Raw genomic sequence first — 17762 nt, 5'->3', positions numbered from 1 at the left:
TGCAGTCTTCAGGAACAGTAGGAAAGTCCGTTGCACTGCAAAGACCTCACAAGTCAAAGGCCTACTTCATTCATTTATACAACCTTAAGAGCATCTGAGTAGGAGATGTGTGAACCAGCCCAAATCCCTCCTTTTATCCACAAAGGGCACCCTAGTGATGGGTGTGGCATTCACTCCACACACACCCCTTCATGCAGCTAAGAGCCAGAGCTGAGAGCAGCAGACTTCCCAAGTCGGAGCCAGTTGCTCCTTTCGAAGTTCTCAAATTCCCTGAACCCAAAGCACTGGTAAGCTGGGTGGACACAGCAGGCACTTGGCTGTACCAGAGTGAGGCTGTACCAGTGAGCAGCCAAACCCAGGCAAAGCTTGCTGGTGCGCCCTCTGGTGGCCATGAGGCAGGTCTGCAGGCCTCCATGAAGATGTTCGATTTGATTCCAAGTGAGCCCTGGCGTCAACCACCGTGGGTCCCAAAGCAGGCTTCCCCCAACCCCATGTGTGCCAAGTTTTCAACTTCCAACTACTTCCTTCCCCAAACCTTCCTGATCTCCATTCCACCCCTCAGCCACTCCCCTGGGCATCCATCTCAGTCTCCAGTGTGGCTGGACTCCTCCTAGGCCGTGTGGCCTCTTCAGGGCTGGGTCCAGCCTCCCCATTCTTCACATCCTGGTGCCTCACCCCAGGCTTAGCCCACGGCAGCCTCGTGGTGTTTGCAGGGAAAAACCCTACAGAAGTGGGGAGGCCAACCCCAGCCTACAGGGTGAGCAGCACAGGCCAGGTGGGTCCCTCAGAGAACAGGAAGCATGTGTCCCAGGAGACGATGTCCCAAGAGCTGCTGTGGCCAGATGGCCAATCTTCACAAGAAGCTGGGGATCTGGACTTTTACGTGAAATACACCAAGTTTTAAAGGTTGGCTCAAATGTATATACTACCCAGGCCAAGAAAACACATTGGCGGATGGCTCCAGGCCAAGGCCCAAGATGGAGAGCTCTGCTGAGAACCTGCAGCTGACAGAACCTTCAAGACGCCGGGCGGAAGCCAGTGGTTTTCAAGGTTTTGTTTATTTGAGTAGTCTGTAGCCATCATCATGTTTGATCCTGAGAGGCAAGCAAGGGAGAGAAAATTCTTGGACCCATTTTAGAGTCTGAGACATTGAGGCTGAAGTGGGCTCATGGCAGGGTCAAGGTCACAGCTAGTGGAGAGAGCTCTGAGATGCGTGAGGCTGTGCCCCACGCAACAGCAGGCCCCAAGCCCACCCCACCTGGCCTGCCCCCTCTTAGCTGTGCCCTTCCTAGTCCCCTGGAGAGCCAACCACCCAACAACAGCTGAGATGGCTCCCTGTGCACACCCACTGGCCACACCCACCCTCCATGCACACAGCTACAGGACAGGCAGCCCGGGCAGAGCCATGCAGCTCTCTCCATGGGTGCAGAGCCCAGAGGCACGCAAGGCCCATGTGGGGTTCAGGTCCAAGCAGAAACACCTCCTGCAGCCTTGCCCATCACAGGCAGAGTTGGGGGGGGGTGTCCCTGGGTCAGCCAGGCTAGTGGCCATGGCCAGCGAGGCAGCCTCACCAGTTGGCCTTCACTGCCTTGATGTCACTCACGAGGTTCTGGGCCAGGCAGATACCAAAGATCTGTAAGACGGAGAGCAGGTGAGCGAGAGGCCACTGGCAGGGCAGGGTGTCCAGGGCAGTGAGGGCATGCAGGGCCACAGCGGTACCTGGAGGAGGGCGATGCCCACAAAGACCCCAGCCACGACGATCAGGTTGTCCTGCAGCCACTTTTCAAACTGGCCCACGCAGCCTTTGGTGTGGATGAAGCCCTGCTGCTCCAGCTCCTGGGGACAGACGGGCACCAGGCTCAGCTCAGCCCACCCACCACCACTGCAGGCCCCATCTCAGCCCAGCTTGCTAAACTCAGCCCCGCCCAGGACCTTACACCTTAGTGCCTGCCGCCTGGAGCTCCACCGCAGGGCCTTCTCCTCATCGGGGTCTCAGCACAGATGCCTCCTCCTCCCAGAGACCTTCCCAGACTGCCCTGCCCCAATCCCATCACTTCTCTGATTTTATTTTCTTCCAAGTGCTTAGCTGAAATTGTCACATTACTGTTCATATTTCTTTATCCATGTCTTACTGTTTTCTCCCTCTAGTGGACTCCAAGAGTCTAGTGGACTCTTGGCAGTACCAAGCCCCGCGTGCCTCCTAGGACTCAGCATCCCCTCCCCTGAATCCCTGAGGCCTTTTAGAGCCTATAGGGGACACCCCCCATCCCAGTGCCCCCAGCTGCCCCCAACCCTGTCCCCTCCCCTCTCACCAGTTTGAGTCGAACATCATAGCCACACTGAGTGTTGAGGACATCTTCCTGAGAAGAAACAGGCCAGTGAGCAACTCAGTGGGGGGGCATCCATGGGGTCTCAGGGGAAGCAGATGGAACCATGGATTCCGCTGCGTCTACCGCTCCTTAAGCTAGGTTGCCTGGGGCCCGTGCACCTCTTTCACTGATGCCAGGGCGCATGGCCACAACACCAGCTTGAACTGCTTCATTTCTAGGAACCCTAACTGCTCGGGTTTTATAAGAATGGGAAGAAACCTGGCCCTTGTTGTCCCTGTGCACTGTGACTGGAGGGATGGCACTGAGAGAAGCTTCTGCTCTAAAGAAAGCCATAAAAGGGTCAGAACCCCCAACCCTGCCACCCCAGCATGGTGGCCCAAGAGGAGCAGTCCCCATCCAACAGGCCTCAGCACTGCCCACGGACACAAACTCCCCAGCCCGCAGGGCTACTCCCATGTAAGCTGACCTCTCCCGACATCCACATCCACAGCCCCCAGAGCAGGGCGGAGCCGAGCCAGCTCAGGGGTGGGCTCTTCCCAGACTGGGTCTGCGAACTGCGAGGCCCACCCCTCCTCACCAGGCCCCACTCACCACAGGGTCCCTGACGCAGCAGGAGAAGGGCACCCCGCAGCGCTCCCGGCTCGGGTTCACGTCAGTGCAGTTGAAGTAGATATTGAGGTTCCAGTCGTTGGGCCCTCGGGCTCCGCAGCAAGACCACTAGGGGGTGGGAGAAGAACCCCAGGTGAGCCAGGCCCAGCCCAGGAGGCTCATCCTGTTTGGGGACAGGCCCAGGCTGCAGGAAGACAGGGCTGGGCTGGCCGGGAGGGGGCCTAGAGGCAGGCAGGCAGGCGGGTCTCAAACTTGAATATGTTCAGAGGCCAAACAAATAATATAAATGAGGGAAGAGGGCCGACAGGTATAATAAAATAGAGTGGCAGGGACGGGGCAAACAGTCCCTCTACCCGCAAAGGGGGCAGTGGCAATGTAGCGCCAGACCATACTGTGGGCCCAGTTTAGTAGAAGAAATCTATATTTTTATGCCGTGTTTCCTCCTTTAAGTGTTCTGTAAGCCTGGCCTAGGAGCTGCCAGTATGGATCCTCTGGCCTCTGTTCCCCAATGCTGTGTCCATGCAGGGCTAGGCACGTGGAGATCACCAGGGGCTGGCTTCCTCTCAGACAGGGGCCTTCATGGCTCGCTTCCTTGGGGCCTGCCTGGCCTGGTGGGCGAGGGAATGGACCCAGCACACAGGGAACTTACTCGCTCATTCATCTGCCCAGCAGGTGCCTCCTGCATGTGGTCAGAGCTGGATGCTGGACTTACGTATTCCTGAGCAAAGTCAATGAGGTTCTGGAGGTCAATGTCGTCCCGATAGGCTTTGACATTGTTGTTGATGAAGAGGTTGAGCTGGTCTCGAATCCAGTCCTTGAAGACGAAGGCCAGGATCCCTGTTGCCAGCTCCAGGAAGAAGATGAGGCCAAGGAACACGGAGAACTGGGGTTGGGTGCACACAGACAGTGAGGGTCAGAGATACAGGGTCTTGGGTTGCCACTGGGTGGGGATCCAACCTCCTGCGCCCCGACCCAAGAGTCCAGAGTCCCCACCTTCTATCATGTTAGTATTGTTTTATGATGAAAAAAGATAGTGCTGTTCTTACCTACCCTGTTGTCTTTGAGAAACCACTCTCCACACACACATTCAGTTTCTGCGGCTCTGAAGGAGCCAACGCCACCTCTTTCCCCATTCCCACTCCCACATAGAGGACTGGGCATGCGTCAAGAGCCCACCAATCAGAGCGCTACCTCCCCTGGGACCACAGGGATTGGTCCAGAGGCGGCCAATCAGGACTAAGGAGATGCGATTGAAGAACTTTGGCAGAATCGTTGGGAAGGGAGAGCCTCATTCAGCCTCCAGCAGGAGTTCCTGGGAGGGCAGCTTGAAGCCAGCACCCACCCATTCCTGGACATCTTTCCACCCCAAGGGGACTGGAGCCAACCCAGAGGGACAGAGTTGAGAAACAGAGCGACTAGGACAAGTGACACTGTGGTGGCTCCTGGATCCAAATGCGCTGGCAGCTAACACACCCCTGGGCTTTCTGAGTGGCCCTTTTAGCTTAGGCCACTAGGTTTTGGTCCCTTACAACAGAAAGGATACTATAAATGTAGAGAATACAAATCTGGTGATCACTGTTACAATAACATAATAATAAAACTACCATTATTAAGCATGAACTATGCAAGAAGTGGGTGGGAGGAGGTTGGGGTCCCCAGTGGGAGGGCACTCACAAACTTGAGCAGGAAGGTGTTCTCCCGGAGGGCCCCAATGCAGCCGGCAAAGCCCAGCACCGACATGATGCCTCCTACCACTACAAACAGCCACACGGGGTCAAGGCCTCCCAGATCTGTCAGCGCCGAGATGTTGGAGAGAACACCCTGTGAAGGGCGAGCAGAGGCAAATGGGGTGGCGGGCCCTCCCACCATATTGACCCAGAGCAGCCCCACACCCTACCCCACCGCCTTACCTTCTCACCCCAGGCCCAGAGACCAATGGCCAGGAACAGGGCTCCCAGCACCTGCAGGAGCAGCAGCAAAGAGCTGAGGGCTGGGGCCCCAGCATCCTTTCCCACCCGCAGCAGAGCCCCCTCCCCTCTACTGCTCAGGGTCTTCAGGAAGCCAGGGGGAAAGAGAGAAAGAGGGGAAAGGGCTGTAAATGGGATCCAGGGTCCTTTCTTTTTTTTTTTTAAAACATCTTTATTGGAGTATAATTGCTTTACAATGGTGTGTTAGTTTCTGCTGTACAACAAAGTGAATCAGCTATATGTATACATATATCCCCTTCCTCTTGCGTCTCCCTCACACCCTCCCTATCCCACCCCTCTAGGTGTTCACAAAGCACCGAGCTGATCTCCCTGTGCTATGCGGCTGCTTCCCACTAGCTATCTATTTTACATTTGGTAATGTATATATGTCCATGTCACTCTCTCACTTTGTCCCCGCTTACCCTTCCCCCTCCCCGTATCCTCAAGTCCATTCTCTAGTAGGTCTGCATCTTTATTCCCGTCTTGCCCTTACGTTCTTCTGACCATTTTAATTTATTTATTTAGATTCCATATATATGTGTTAGCATATGGTATTTGTTTTTCTCTTTCTGACTTACTTCACTCTGTATGACAGTCTCTAGGTCCATCCACCTCACTACAAATAACTCAGTTTTGTTCCTTTTTATGGCTGAGTAATATTCCATTGTGTGTATGTGCCATATCTTCTTTATCCATTCATCTGTTGATGGACACTTAGGTTGCTTCCATCTCCTGGCTATTGTAAATAGAGCTGCAATGAACATTTTGGTACATGACTCTTTTTGAATTATGGTTTTCTCAGGGTATATGCCCAGTAGTGGGATTGCTGGGTCGTATGGTAGTTCTATTTTTAATTTTTTAAGGAACTTCCATACTGTTCTCCATAGTGGCTGTATCAATTTACATTCAGGGTCCTTTCAGTCTTCCCAAGAATGCATCTCAGTGTTTCTTCCCATAGGACACAGCTTGGAAGACTGAACCGTCCCCAGCCCTAAGATGGACAAAGGCGGGCCCCTTCTTGGAACTCAGAATTGGAGCAGAGGATGGCCAAAACAGTCCCACCAAGCGGCAGCAGCTGTTTCCTGAGCCTCTGTTCTCATCCCAGGCCTATGTTAGGGTTCCAGCCTCCTGGCATCCTCTCTGCCCGCTCCCAAGTCTGGTCCTCCTGCTGCCCTGCAACTCTGTGACTGCCACCTCACTCCCGTCCCACCCTTTCAACCTCTATCTGGCAGAGTACATGTTTGTAGTTCACAGCCAAAGACCCCTAAATGACAGGGGATTCCAATTCAGCCCCAGATCAGCAGATGGGCACCAGCCTAGGCCTTCTAAACACCACCCACTATCCTACCTCATTTCCGTACTGGGAAGAGCCCTGGATATCGAGGGCAGCTGCCTGAACCCGGGCAGGACATCTAGTCTCAGAGGGAGAGTGCCCCTCTGGCCCAAGCCCAAGGCCGTGACCCCACTTCTTCAGACCTCCCTCTCCCACCTGCTTTCTCTGCAGGCTCCTTCCCCTCAGCACAGAGACTCAGTCAGCTCCACCCCTGACCTGTCACCTTTAGCACCTTCCCCTCTCTGACCCCAGGCTCCTCCCACTGCTGTACTCTTTTTCTAGAAATATTTTTCCTTCCCTCCCCAACACTGGATCTGGGATGTGAAACCAAACATCACTTCTCCTGCCTTATAGCACTTGACCCGCCCATGACCTTTAGGCAAATGATCACTACTTTCTCTTTCCCAAACCTCTCCATGATTAACGCAATGCCGTTCCTCCTCCTGCCCTTTCTCACTCCTACAATGCTCTGCTTCCCCTGTGCCATGCACATGGCTACCCCTTCCCCCGCCAGGTTCCAACCTCAGCCTTCTACCCTTCTTCTCACACTCATCTTTCACCCTATCATGACACTGGCATCTCCTGATCTCCACCCAAACCTCTCCCCGGCTCTACAGCCCTTAGTCCACCTGCCTGCTGCAAACGCTTCCATGTCCCAGGATCCATTCCATGCACCAGAAATACGTCAGGGAATAGAACACATGAGCTCTCAGCCCTCATGGAGTTTACACTCCAGTGGGGGAAATCCACAGTGAGCAAACAAGGTAATTTCAGATACCAACAGAGCCTTTAAAGAAAATCAAACAGGGTGATGAAATGGGAAGTTACTAGGGTAGTGGGGGCATGTTTCAGTTAGGGAGCATGGTGACATTTTAGCTGAGGTTTGAATGATGAAAAGGTGCATTGAAGAGAAGAGAATTCCAGGCGGAAGTACTGGCAAAGGCCCAGAGGTAAGATCATGTTTGGCGGTGCAAGGGACAAACTGAAGGGCAGCAAGGCCAGACACCACAGGGTGCTGTGGGCCACGGGGAGGAGTCTGGACTGTATTCTAGTGAGAAAAAACTGTAAGGTTCTGAGCAGGGTAACATAAGGGTCTGCTTTCCATTAAAATAAAAAAATCTCTGGGCCTGTTTCACAGGTACCTCCTTCAGGCCACCTTGACCCAAAACCAAACCCCCAAGTGGCCCAGTCCTGTCAGTTCAGTCTCATAGCTTCCCCTGGAGCCTTCCTCACCTTTCCCACCTGCCCACACCAACTTTGCCCCAGCCCTCCTCCTTGGTCTCCCTACCTCCATACCCTGCCCCTCACTCACCCTCCCCGTGTCAGCCAGGCAGATCTGCCTCCAAAACAGAAGCTAGAACATACCCATCACCCAGCAGGGAAGCCTTCAGTACTACCCTCTGCCCTCAACATAAAACTCAAACTCTCTGCCTCAGCCCTGGGGCCTTTCACACTCAGGCCCCCCACCCTGGGGGACTCTGGAACAAGCCTGGGTCTCTCATGCCTCTCGCCCCTTGACATCTGGGGGCTCCCTCTGCTTAATTCTCTGCCTCACCTCCATCTACTGCCCACTGAGCTGTCTCTGCACTTACTGGCTATGTGACTCTGGGTTAAAAGATTTAACCTCTCTGTGCCTGTTCCTTCACCTGTAAAATGTAGATAAGAAAGTAGCTGCAAGAATACAGTAAGTTATAATTCATTTAATCTGCGTAACAGTCCTGAGTGGCAGGCTTCATTATCACCCACTCGCTGCCAGGGAAGCTGAGGCCCAGAGAGAAGTGACTTGCCCACTGTCTCACAGCTAGGCCTGCTTCACCCAGAGCCTCAGACTTCCCTGACTAGTGCTCTCTGCACATGGCTCACACCCTCAAGGCTGGGCATTGCTGGGGCCAAAGGACACCCACATTGCATGAGCAGCATGTGGGTAGAGGGCAGTGCCACTGAGTCCTGCTAAACAAAACTGAATGGGCCTGGCATTCTGACCCAAGACGTCAGAAACAGACTGCAGAGGCAGCAAGTAGCCTTGGAGATATAGGATGGGGAGGGAGAAGGGAAAGATGACTTGGCAGGGCCCAGGGCTACAGATGCCACCCTGGGAGGGGAACCAGCAGCTCCCTTCTCCAGGTAGGGGCAGCCCCGCCCTGGAGCATCGGTTTGGTCAACTGTGGATGTTGAATTCTGTTCCCCAGGGCCAGCTCTCCTGGCCTCTCATCAGGAAATATCCCCTGCCCCCGGCCGAGAACTAGGGAGAGTGGCCTTCCCTGCCCGCAAGCCTCTTTGGGGCGGGGGTGGGGGCTTCGACCTTTGACCTACCCCTCCCCCTTTGTATGAGCTTAAGGCGAGGCAGCAGGCCCAGGTACTGGAGAGGTAAAGGGGCAGGAGACGGGATCCCGTCCTTCGAGGAGGCTCTCCTCCCTACGGGTAAAACCAGGGGTGGGGCTCCGCGCACCCCCGACACCCCAGGGTAGCAAAGGGACTGGGAGGGAGAGGGGGCGCCTGCACTAAGCGTGCCCATGGGGTCTTCACGGAAACACCTCCTATTTCTCCGCCGGGCCTCGGGAAGACCCCGGGAGACTAACCCCCACCCCCCACTACCGCAGTGGCTGGGACCCGTCCCCTGCAATCCGGGCCTCTTCGTAGTTCCCTCGGGTGGTCATGGAGGTGGGCGTGGAGGTGCGAGTGGGAGGAAGGAGTGGGGGGACGGTCCCAAGCCCTTGTGGCAGTGTGTCTCCCCCTAGTAGGGGACTGAGCCTCCTTCTCCTGCCATCCCCAGCACAGGGCCCAGAACCCACCCCGCGCTCACCCAGAAGACGATGTTGAAGCCAAACAGGAAGTATTTCCCGCAGCAGCCGACCTCGGGTTCCTGGAAGTGCTGGTGCTTGCCGGGCATGGTGAGCGGCCGCCCGCCGGCCCGGGAACCGGAGCCGGGGGCTAGGCCCAGCCCTCCGCGGGCCGCCCGGGGCTGGAGCCGCCCGGGGCTGGAGCCGCCCGGGGCCTAGCCCGGCGGGTGCGGCTTCATGGCCGCGGCCACCCAGAGCGCCCGTCGGGCCCCGCCCGCCCCCCAGGGTCCGCCCCGCAGGGACCGCCCTCGGATCCCGGACCGCCCCCTGCTTGGTCCCCCTCAGAGCCCCACCTCTAGGCCTGACTCCGCCCCCTCCATAGGCTCCGCCCCCAGCCTTACTCCCCTTTGGAGCCCAGTCTCTGGGCTTGGCCCCGCCCCCTCCCGATTGTCCCCTCCGGACCCCACCCCCATACAGGCCCCACCCCAGGCCCTTCCCCACAGCCCGACTCAATGCTCTCGGAGGCCAGCCTCTAGGCCTGACTCCTCCCTATGCGCTGCCCGCTGCAGCGTCCTTCAGACCAACCTGAGACGCTGAGGGCGCCGCAAGTCCCAGACGCGAAAGACCCCTAGTTCCCGCCACACCGCAAAGCTCAGGACCAGCGCCACCCCAATCTCCGGCCTTGCCGTCTGTTCCCATCCCTAGAGAGGAGTAAGTACTGAGCTGGTGAGCGAGAGGAGGATGGTTATATGGATGGTGTTTTTAGCACACGTGCAGGACGTTTTATTACAGTTGAGTCCAATCAGAAGCGCTTTTTGGGTGCTGGGATGAATTGGGAGATTGGGATTGACATATATACACTTGATACTATGTATAAAATAGGTAACTAATGAGAACCTACTGTATAGCTCAGGAAACTCTACTCAGTGCTCTGTAGTGACCTAAATGGGAAGGAAATCCAAAAAAGAGGGATATTTGTATACATATAGCTGACTCACTTTGCTGTACAGTAGAAACTAACACAACATTGTAAAGCAACTATACTCCAATAAAAATAAATTTCAAACAAAAGCGCTTCTCACTGGATGGAAATTCTTTTTTTTAAAATTTATTTATCTTCTGGCTGTGTTGGGTCTTCGTTGCTGCGTGCGGGCTTTCTCTAGTTGCGGTGCGTGGGCTTCTCACCGGGCTGGCTTTTCTTGTTGTGGAGAGGGCTTCAGTAGTTGTGGCTCACCAGCTCTAGAGCGCAGGCTCAGTAGTTGTGGCTCACGGGCTTAGCTGCTCTGCGGTATGTGGGATCTTCCCAGACCAGGGCTTGAACCCATGTCCCCTGCATTGGCAGGCAGATTCTTAACCATTGTGCCACCAGGGAAGCCCCGGAAGTTCAGTTCTACCTCTACGGGTTCAAACTGAGACCGGATGACACCTGCGTCTTGTGAGGGCCATTCCTGCTGCTCCCTGCCCCTTCAGTTTTGCCAGGGGCATATACTGTATCCCCTGGCTCAACCCCCTTTGGCGGTTAAAGCCCCCCCCAACCGTCTAACCCCTCTCCCCACTACCAGCTTCCACCCTGATCAGGCTCCTTGGTACCTAGGGGGTCTCACATGAGCCCTCTCAAGGCAGGACTAGAGCAGATCAAGGTTTGGGGGGGCCTGAATTTTACTCAATTTTAGAGTCCTCTTTAAAAATAATTCTGGTTTTGTTTAAAAGTATTTATTTAGATAGGAAACAGAAAGGGGCTTAAGCTTCATCACCTTCCAGTTAATCATCGTCTACCAGAACCATAGTAAGGCCTGACCACCTCTCCTGGGCCAGGGTCTCATCAGTCGCCCCCCCCCGGACCCCGCCACTCTAGGGACCCACGCACAGCTGGCTGAGGGGAGGTGTGGGATACAGGGTAGGCTCCAAGGCTACAAATCTGATGAGAGGCAATCCATAAAAGTTTTTAAAGCAGAGTGATCATATGAGAGAGCCCCCCACTCCTGTCCCTGAGCTCCAGCTCTGTGTCAGTGCCTTGAGCCCCCTCACCCAAAATGGAAGAGTCTGGCCCTCAGGCCACCTAGCCTCTTTCCCCGAGGTGGGGAGCACGGAGTAAGACCTGGATCCTCGGATTCTCTCCTGTTATCTTTCCACCTGCAGTTGAGCCCTCCTCCCACCAATAACTCACCTCACCCTACTCTACCCAACCCAACCCCCAGGGTGAAACAAGCCCAGGGTTTCCTCCACCTTTCCATTGCCCTGGTCCCTCACATTGGGTCCCCCACCAGAACTGCCCCTAGGCCTGGGCCCCAATTCACATTAAAGAGTGTTCGTATTCACTCCAGAATAGGTGAGAACCATGCCATGTGCCCCCAGCCCAGCCCCTTTTACACACACACACACACACACACACAGCAGTGGGAGGCTCAGGGGCAGCCAAATGGGCAGTGGTGCCGGGGTGTGCCCTACACCACAAATCTGTTCTTGGCTAGGGAGTTGCTCTTGGTGGCCGTGTCTGCGTGGGCCTGGTACCCAATGATGGTCTTTGTGGAGAGTCCCAGGCGCTCTTTGTAGACACGCCTGGGAGGTAAGTGGGAGAGGAAAGGAAACAGGCAGTCAGCAGTGGGTCCTGGAGATAACGTGGGACCCTGGGTCCTTTGCTCAGAGCTTCTACCCTGGTTCCAACCACAGTAACTCCTGTTGTATTTGTCTTACCCATGTGGAAACCCAAAATGTGCCTAGTGCAAAGGAAAAGAGGTCTGTTAAGAAACAGTTTGAAATTGAGATGCCACACCCTTTACACAAGTGGGAAAGAAAGAAGGGAGAGACAGCATGCAGTTCCAGAGATCTCCTTTGCAGGCCAAGCCACGCCCCTTCCACCTTCCACTTCTCTCTTAGAAGAGACCCAGCCCCCACCCTGTGCCAGAGATAACCCTCACCCAATGCGCAGCACGCCCTCCTGGTTCTCTGTCTCCCTCGTCCACACGGCAATCTTGTCCCCCTTGGTTCGGATGTTGATGACGGCCCCACACACCTCCCGGCTGTGCTCCTCAAAGCTCTCCCCGATCAGACACAGCAGCTGGAGCCAAAAAAGGAGGAGGATGAGCCTTCCTGGCGGGCACAGAGTGTGCCCCCACCACCCTGAGACCACCGCCACACACCAGCCCAGCCCCTTCCCTTGGGAAGCCTCCCCGCCCAGCCCCCTACTCACCGTCTCCAGCCATAGGTGGTCCAGCTCACTGTGGCGCTGCTGCTTGGCGAGGCTGACCAGCCAGCGGCCACCTCGCCTATTCCTGCTGTCTTCCCACATGGGCTCAATACCATCCTGGGAGGCAGGCTAGGATCAACCACCTCCCTTTGTTCAGAGGAAAGTGAGGGCCTGGCCACCTCCCCAGGTCCTTCTCTAGCCCCTCTGTAGGCCTCCACAGGCCAGGACATCTCTGCCTTCATCCCTCCTGTACAAGCAGGTTCTACCAGCCATTCAGCCCCCCAGACCCTCCTGTGAGTTCCCACGGGCCCCTAAGCCTCAACATCTGTCACCTTACATAGCCTTGCGTGGGTGTGTGTTTATCTCCTTTAGTGAACCAAGTTCCTTGATATGAGAGTTCAAATGGAGGTGATTAAGAAAGCATCTGGGGCAATCCCAGTGTGGCCAAAGGCAGACATCCCAGGCTCAGCTGGACACAAGTCACCTAGGGAAATCTTTAAACGCTGATGTCAGGGCCCCACTGCACAGCACCTCCAGGGACAGGCCTGGACATTGATGAGTGTCCTGGGGCAATTCTGATGCACTTCCCTAGTTAAGGAGCCAGGCCAGAAACCTAGACTCCTTCCTTGTTCTCCCTTCTTCCCCATCCCCTGTCCTTTAAGGTGCAACTCAGGTCTGACACTCTGTCCATGCTTCTGCAGAGCGGTCCTCCGATCTGAAATTATACTTGGTTCTGAGGGAGGCTGTCCTCGGCACCCCACCCCCAAACCCCCTGTGAGGGAGGAAGCTGGGAAGAATCAGGCCCCCTGTGCCCCAGGGAGGGGTGAGGGCGGGGAAGCAGGGCTTACCTTGAACAGGGCGTAGTCACAGCCGGAAGAGAGCTTACTGGCCAGCTGGATGTTATTGTACATCCTGGAGAGAGGCCCCCACCCCAGGCTGAAAGTCCAGGCGTTTTAGAGCCTGGTTCCAACTGGTCTCAGACCCCCTCAATCTCTTACCAGACCCCACTGCTTTCCACCCACCTTCCAGCCTCCAAGTCTTTGCTCATACTGGTGGCCCCTGCCAGGAATTCCATCCCCACGTGCCCAGACCTTCAAATCCCACCTTCTCACCCACCCCTAAGGTTTGTGAAGCACCTTTCAGATGCCCTCACTGGATCACCACTGAGACAGCCTAAATCTCACTTTGTGACTGAGACAAGCTCAGAGAGGGGAAGGAACTTGCCCAGGATCACAAAGCATGGAGCAGCAGAGTCAGGGTCAACTCCTTGTTTCTCCCACTGCCCAGGCTCTCTCCCCGAGTCCCAAGGAGGCTTCGGGGGGTGGGGATGTGCCCCAGCCCAATCCCCCCGCCACTTCCCTGCAGAACCCACCAAGCCCCAGTCCTCAGCAGATGCTGCAAGGCCCCAGGGAAGACTGGGAAAGCTGTGTAGGAAGCAGCTCCCTGGAGGGGTGGGGTCTGGGAAGGATCCCAGCTCAGAACCCCCTGGCCCCAGCCTCGTCCATGAGGGACAGACACTCACGCCCAGAAGTCCTCCACGGTGTCAAACTTGGTGACCAGATGCAGGTTGTCCTGCCAGGCCCTGCTGCGGTCATTCTTGAAGAACCACAGAGCCCACCTGGAGGAGGGTGGGCCAGGAGGAAGCAGAGTGCACCCACCTGCCCGCCCCCAGCAGCAGCTAGGTTGGTAGGGAAGCCCTGTTCCTCCAAGGGCAAACAGGGCGATAGGATTTGGGGCACAGGCCGCCCAAGGTGACTGGAACCAGTTATCTTGAAGGGTCAGGGAATGAGTGAGGGCCTTTAACCCAGAATCTCAGCTGGGTTAAGGCTGGAAGGGCTACCAGAGCCCAAGTCTTAGGCCAGCTTTGGCCTTTCCCAGATGAGGAAGTAAGTCCAAGGCCAAGAGTAGGGCCTGCCCTACCTGTTCAGCAGCGGGTGCAACTCCAGCTTGCTTTCCATGGGGCCTTCGGCCTGGGCCTTCCTCAGAGCCTCCTCTCCCACCCGCACCCCCGCTGCTGCCTCCTCTTCCTCTTTCTCTTTCTCCTCCTTCTCTTTCTTCCACTTTTGGATTCCACCCTCAGCCTCTTTGGCCTGACGAAAGAAAGAAGTCAAGGTGGGTGGTGAGCCCCGGCCTTCGCTGCCCAAGGGGGCGGGCGGGTGGACTTACAGAGCGCGCAGTAGCCATGCTACAGCCTGGACTCCACGGGCAGCCAGCATCCGAGGGGGCCCCCAGCTGCCGGCCTTTAACCCACCATCGCCCCGCCCCGCTCACCCAGGACAGAGGACTGGGAGGAGCTAGCGTTGGAGTGGGGTGTTCAGAGGGGGAAGGGCTTACACTGTTATTTCCATCAGCAAGCATTTAGTCAGCACCTGCATGCAGCCCGGGGGCTGGGAACACAGCTGTGACCAGGCAGACCTAGCCTCCACCCACATGGCGCTGGCTGTGTGGGGGCTGAGACACGATGGTAAGGGTCAGTATTAGGGGTCTGCCCTTAGTGAAACCGCATCCCGCCAAGGGTGGGCGCTGAATTTAAAGTGGACTGTCCCAGACATGGCAGAAGCTGCGACTCTGACATGGGGAAGTGGGGCAGGGCGGGGCCAGGTCAGAGACCTTATACACACATTGTGGTGTCTCCTTTTTGGCTCTGCTGTCATTCACCTCCTCGATTTCACCATCAATGTCATCTGACACAGGCATTTATCTGGTCTCTGGAAGCATCTAAGGGTTTTCTTTCTAATGTGATTATTTAGAAACAAGGAGGATATTAAAAATCCACATTTGTGGTTGCTCTTGAAATTTTAGAGAGGTCTGGCAACACTGGGGCCTCCTTCTCGCAATCTGCTACAGCTGATGCTGCCTTTGGGAAGAGCAAATGAGGTTCCACACAGGCCCGCCGGCCCACTGCACTCCTGCTTCCTACCTCCTGGGCCATCTGAGTGTTTTCCACCTGGGCATGGATGGCAAGGGCCAGTGCACCTGTCATACAGCCTGGGTTCAAGTCCTCCCTGCCCTGACCTCAGCCAAGTACCTGAACCTCACTGAGTCTCAGTTTCCCTGTCTATAAAATGGGAATGTTAATGATACAGAACACAGAAGCTTAGGTATTCAATGATATAAAACACGTGAAGCCCACAGAACAAGGCCTGGCTCAGTGGTCAATAGCAGTCAGCTGAGGGCTACCCCAGGGTGGAGGAGGGACTGGGGAGGTGAGGGAGGGAGGGAAAGCTCTGGCTGGGGAGACCCTTTCCCTGTCTTCTGAACAGCAGCCTTTTCTGCAGGGTCTGAACCCTCCCCAAACTTCTTAAGGTTTCTCACCCTCCCCTTGTCCACTTTTAGGGTCCTAGCTCTTTAAGGGACCAGTCCCTTCCCCTCCCCCACAGCCAGAGGAGCCCATGACCACCTGGAGGCCGACAGTTAATATCTGTTCAACCTGCATCCCTAAGCTCCAGGGTGTGCCAGGCCTAGGCCTGGGAGGCAGTGAGGAGAAGAAGATGAGTGTCCCCTGTGCTCTGGTCTATCAGGGGAGCCAGGCATCAGGTAATCTCACAAATACCTGTGTCATCATAAATGCAGACCTCTGAAGGAGAGGAATTCACAGATGGGAGAAGACAAAATCCAGGACCTGCGCTGAGGGCTTTCGAGCAGCACTTCTCAAGAGCATGGATCAGAATCACCTGCAGGGCTTGTTAAACACGGACCACTGGGCCCTGCCTCCCAATTTCTGATGCCTTAGCACAGGGCTTGGGCCTGAGAATTGGCATTTCTAACAAGTTCCCTGATGATGCTGGTCAGAGACCCCATTTCAAGAACCACCGACTCAGAGGCAGTTCACAGAAGAGGTGACGTTTGAGCAAGTATTAACTAGGTAGGTGGAGGAGGGCATCTCGGGGAGTGGAAGCAGCACGTGCAGAGGCTCTGGGGCAAAGGGCCCGTGAGGTACTGGAGGAAGAGAAGAAAGACCATCACTGTGGCTGACGCCTAAAGGGGGCAAGGATGGTGAGTCTTGTTCTTAGGAGAGTGGAGAGCCATTGGGTGCTTCAAGTGGGTACAGAGGGGCTGGGTGGGGGGGTAATCAGATGGGCTTTCTAGCAAGTTCTCTGGCTGCTGTGTAGGAAACAGACCCTGTGCAATTAAGAGTGAGTGGGAGGAGATCTACTTGGATGCTGACGTAGCTATACAGGTCACAAATGGGGTGGCAGAGAAGATGAAGAGAACATGTATTTAGAAGGAAGATTCAGTAGTGCTTGGTAGTGGATAGGCTCTGGAGAGGTGGGCATGAAGTCCCAGCTACCTGTTGCTGCATAACAAACCACCCCAAACAGAGTGGCCTAAAACTACAATAATCATTTATTTTGCTCACAGATCTGCAATTTGGGTAGCACTCTATAGGGATGGCCCATCTCCAAAGCCCTATCGATTGGAGTGGCTTACAGGCTGGGGCTGGGGCTATCTGCTCACTCACAGTGGGGTGGTCTTTGCTGGCTGACAGATGGATCCTCAACTGGGGTGTCAGCTGGGACAGTTCTATGTAGCCTCTCCATGTGACCACTTGGTTTCCTCAGAGCATGGTGGCTGGGTTCTCATAACCAGTGTCCCAAGAGATGAGAGGCAGAAGCTGCCAGTTTCTTAAGGCCTCAGCCTGAAACCTGGCACAGCTTTATGTCCAGTGTACTCTTTTTGAGTCCCAGGGCCCACATTCAACAACAGAGACATAATCTCACCTCTCAATGGAGGAATGTTGAAGAATTTTGGACAGAAGCAGCATTGGAGGAGGGCCAGGCTTGGGGAGAGATCATGAATCCAGATTTGATGGAGAAAAAGGGAGAAAGGACCCTTTCCAAGTGCTGGACATGGTTTTAGCTGCCTTAGAGTCCTGGCCCAGAGCCTGGCATGGGATGATCCTAGCAGCCACAGCACCCCTTCCCACCATCTTCCATGTCTTCCAGCGTGGGGCAGCCCCTGGAGTCTGGGGTTGGGTGACTATGAAGAGACCCCAGGAGGAAACCCCCCCCAGCCCTATGGGGTTCTGGTCCCTACCCCAGGCCCTCCCAAGTCTGTCTGTGGAGGACATTTTCACAGTGGGGTTGAACAATCAGGGGCTCTTGAATCCCAATCCTGCCATTCTGTTCCTAAAATATCTCGAATCTGCCCATTACTCTCCCTCCCTCACCTCAGCAAACATCGCCATCTCTGGCCTGGGCCACTGCCTTTTCTCTCCTAACACTCTCCTTGCTACTCCTGCCTCCCTACAAAACATCTTCCACGTGGCTCAGAGAGATTTTTTTTTTTTTTTTTAACATCTTTATTGGAGTATAATTGTTTTACAATAGTGTGTTAGTTTTCCCTCTACAACAAACTAAATCAGTTATACATACACACATGCTCTCAGAGAGATTATTTAAACAATCAGTCTGAGCACTTAACTCCTCTCTTTAAACCTCTCCAGGATACCCAGGATGTGATCCAAAGTCTAGGTTCTGGGACTGCAAGTTCCTGCATGATCCAGGCTTACAGTGCTGATCCTCCAAGAGGCCAGTCTCTTTCCTGCCTCAGGGA

The 17762-nt window shown here is 55.2% G+C and overlaps 2 protein-coding genes across 3 annotated transcripts; both read right to left on the bottom strand.

Moving 5' to 3' along the window:
- Positions 1 to 1039: 1039 nt before the first annotated feature.
- TSPAN17 (tetraspanin 17) lies at positions 1040 to 9249 on the bottom strand. Of its 2 annotated transcripts, XM_059063525.2 has the most exons (9): positions 9043 to 9248; positions 4850 to 4900; positions 4614 to 4760; positions 3652 to 3822; positions 2922 to 3047; positions 2313 to 2360; positions 1720 to 1836; positions 1572 to 1633; positions 1040 to 1094 (listed from the first exon to the last, which is right to left on the bottom strand). In XM_059063525.2, exons 1-9 carry the CDS (start codon positions 9127 to 9129, stop codon positions 1058 to 1060), a joined length of 846 nt encoding a protein of 281 aa, XP_058919508.1. In that variant the 5' UTR covers positions 9130 to 9248; the 3' UTR covers positions 1040 to 1057. The 2 variants fall into 2 exon arrangements, with proteins under 2 accessions (XP_058919508.1, XP_066888034.1); XM_067031933.1 differs by lacking the exon at positions 1040 to 1094 and having other exon boundaries at positions 2313 to 2356; positions 9043 to 9249.
- Positions 9250 to 11389: 2140 nt separating this feature from the next.
- Positions 11390 to 17394, bottom strand: EIF4E1B (eukaryotic translation initiation factor 4E family member 1B). The gene is made up of 7 exons (XM_059062387.2): positions 17377 to 17394; positions 14127 to 14296; positions 13729 to 13824; positions 13055 to 13118; positions 12210 to 12323; positions 11938 to 12077; positions 11390 to 11578 (listed from the first exon to the last, which is right to left on the bottom strand). Exons 1-7 carry the CDS (start codon positions 17392 to 17394, stop codon positions 11464 to 11466), a joined length of 717 nt encoding a protein of 238 aa, XP_058918370.1. The 3' UTR covers positions 11390 to 11463.
- Between the last annotated feature and the right edge of the window lie 368 nt (positions 17395 to 17762).

Source organism: Kogia breviceps, chromosome 4 (assembly GCF_026419965.1).
Source record: "Kogia breviceps isolate mKogBre1 chromosome 4, mKogBre1 haplotype 1, whole genome shotgun sequence".
Taxonomy (NCBI): domain Eukaryota; kingdom Metazoa; phylum Chordata; class Mammalia; order Artiodactyla; family Physeteridae; genus Kogia; species Kogia breviceps.
The sequence above is the reverse complement of the archived record's forward strand: the minus strand, read 5'-3'. Positions and strand labels throughout refer to the sequence as shown.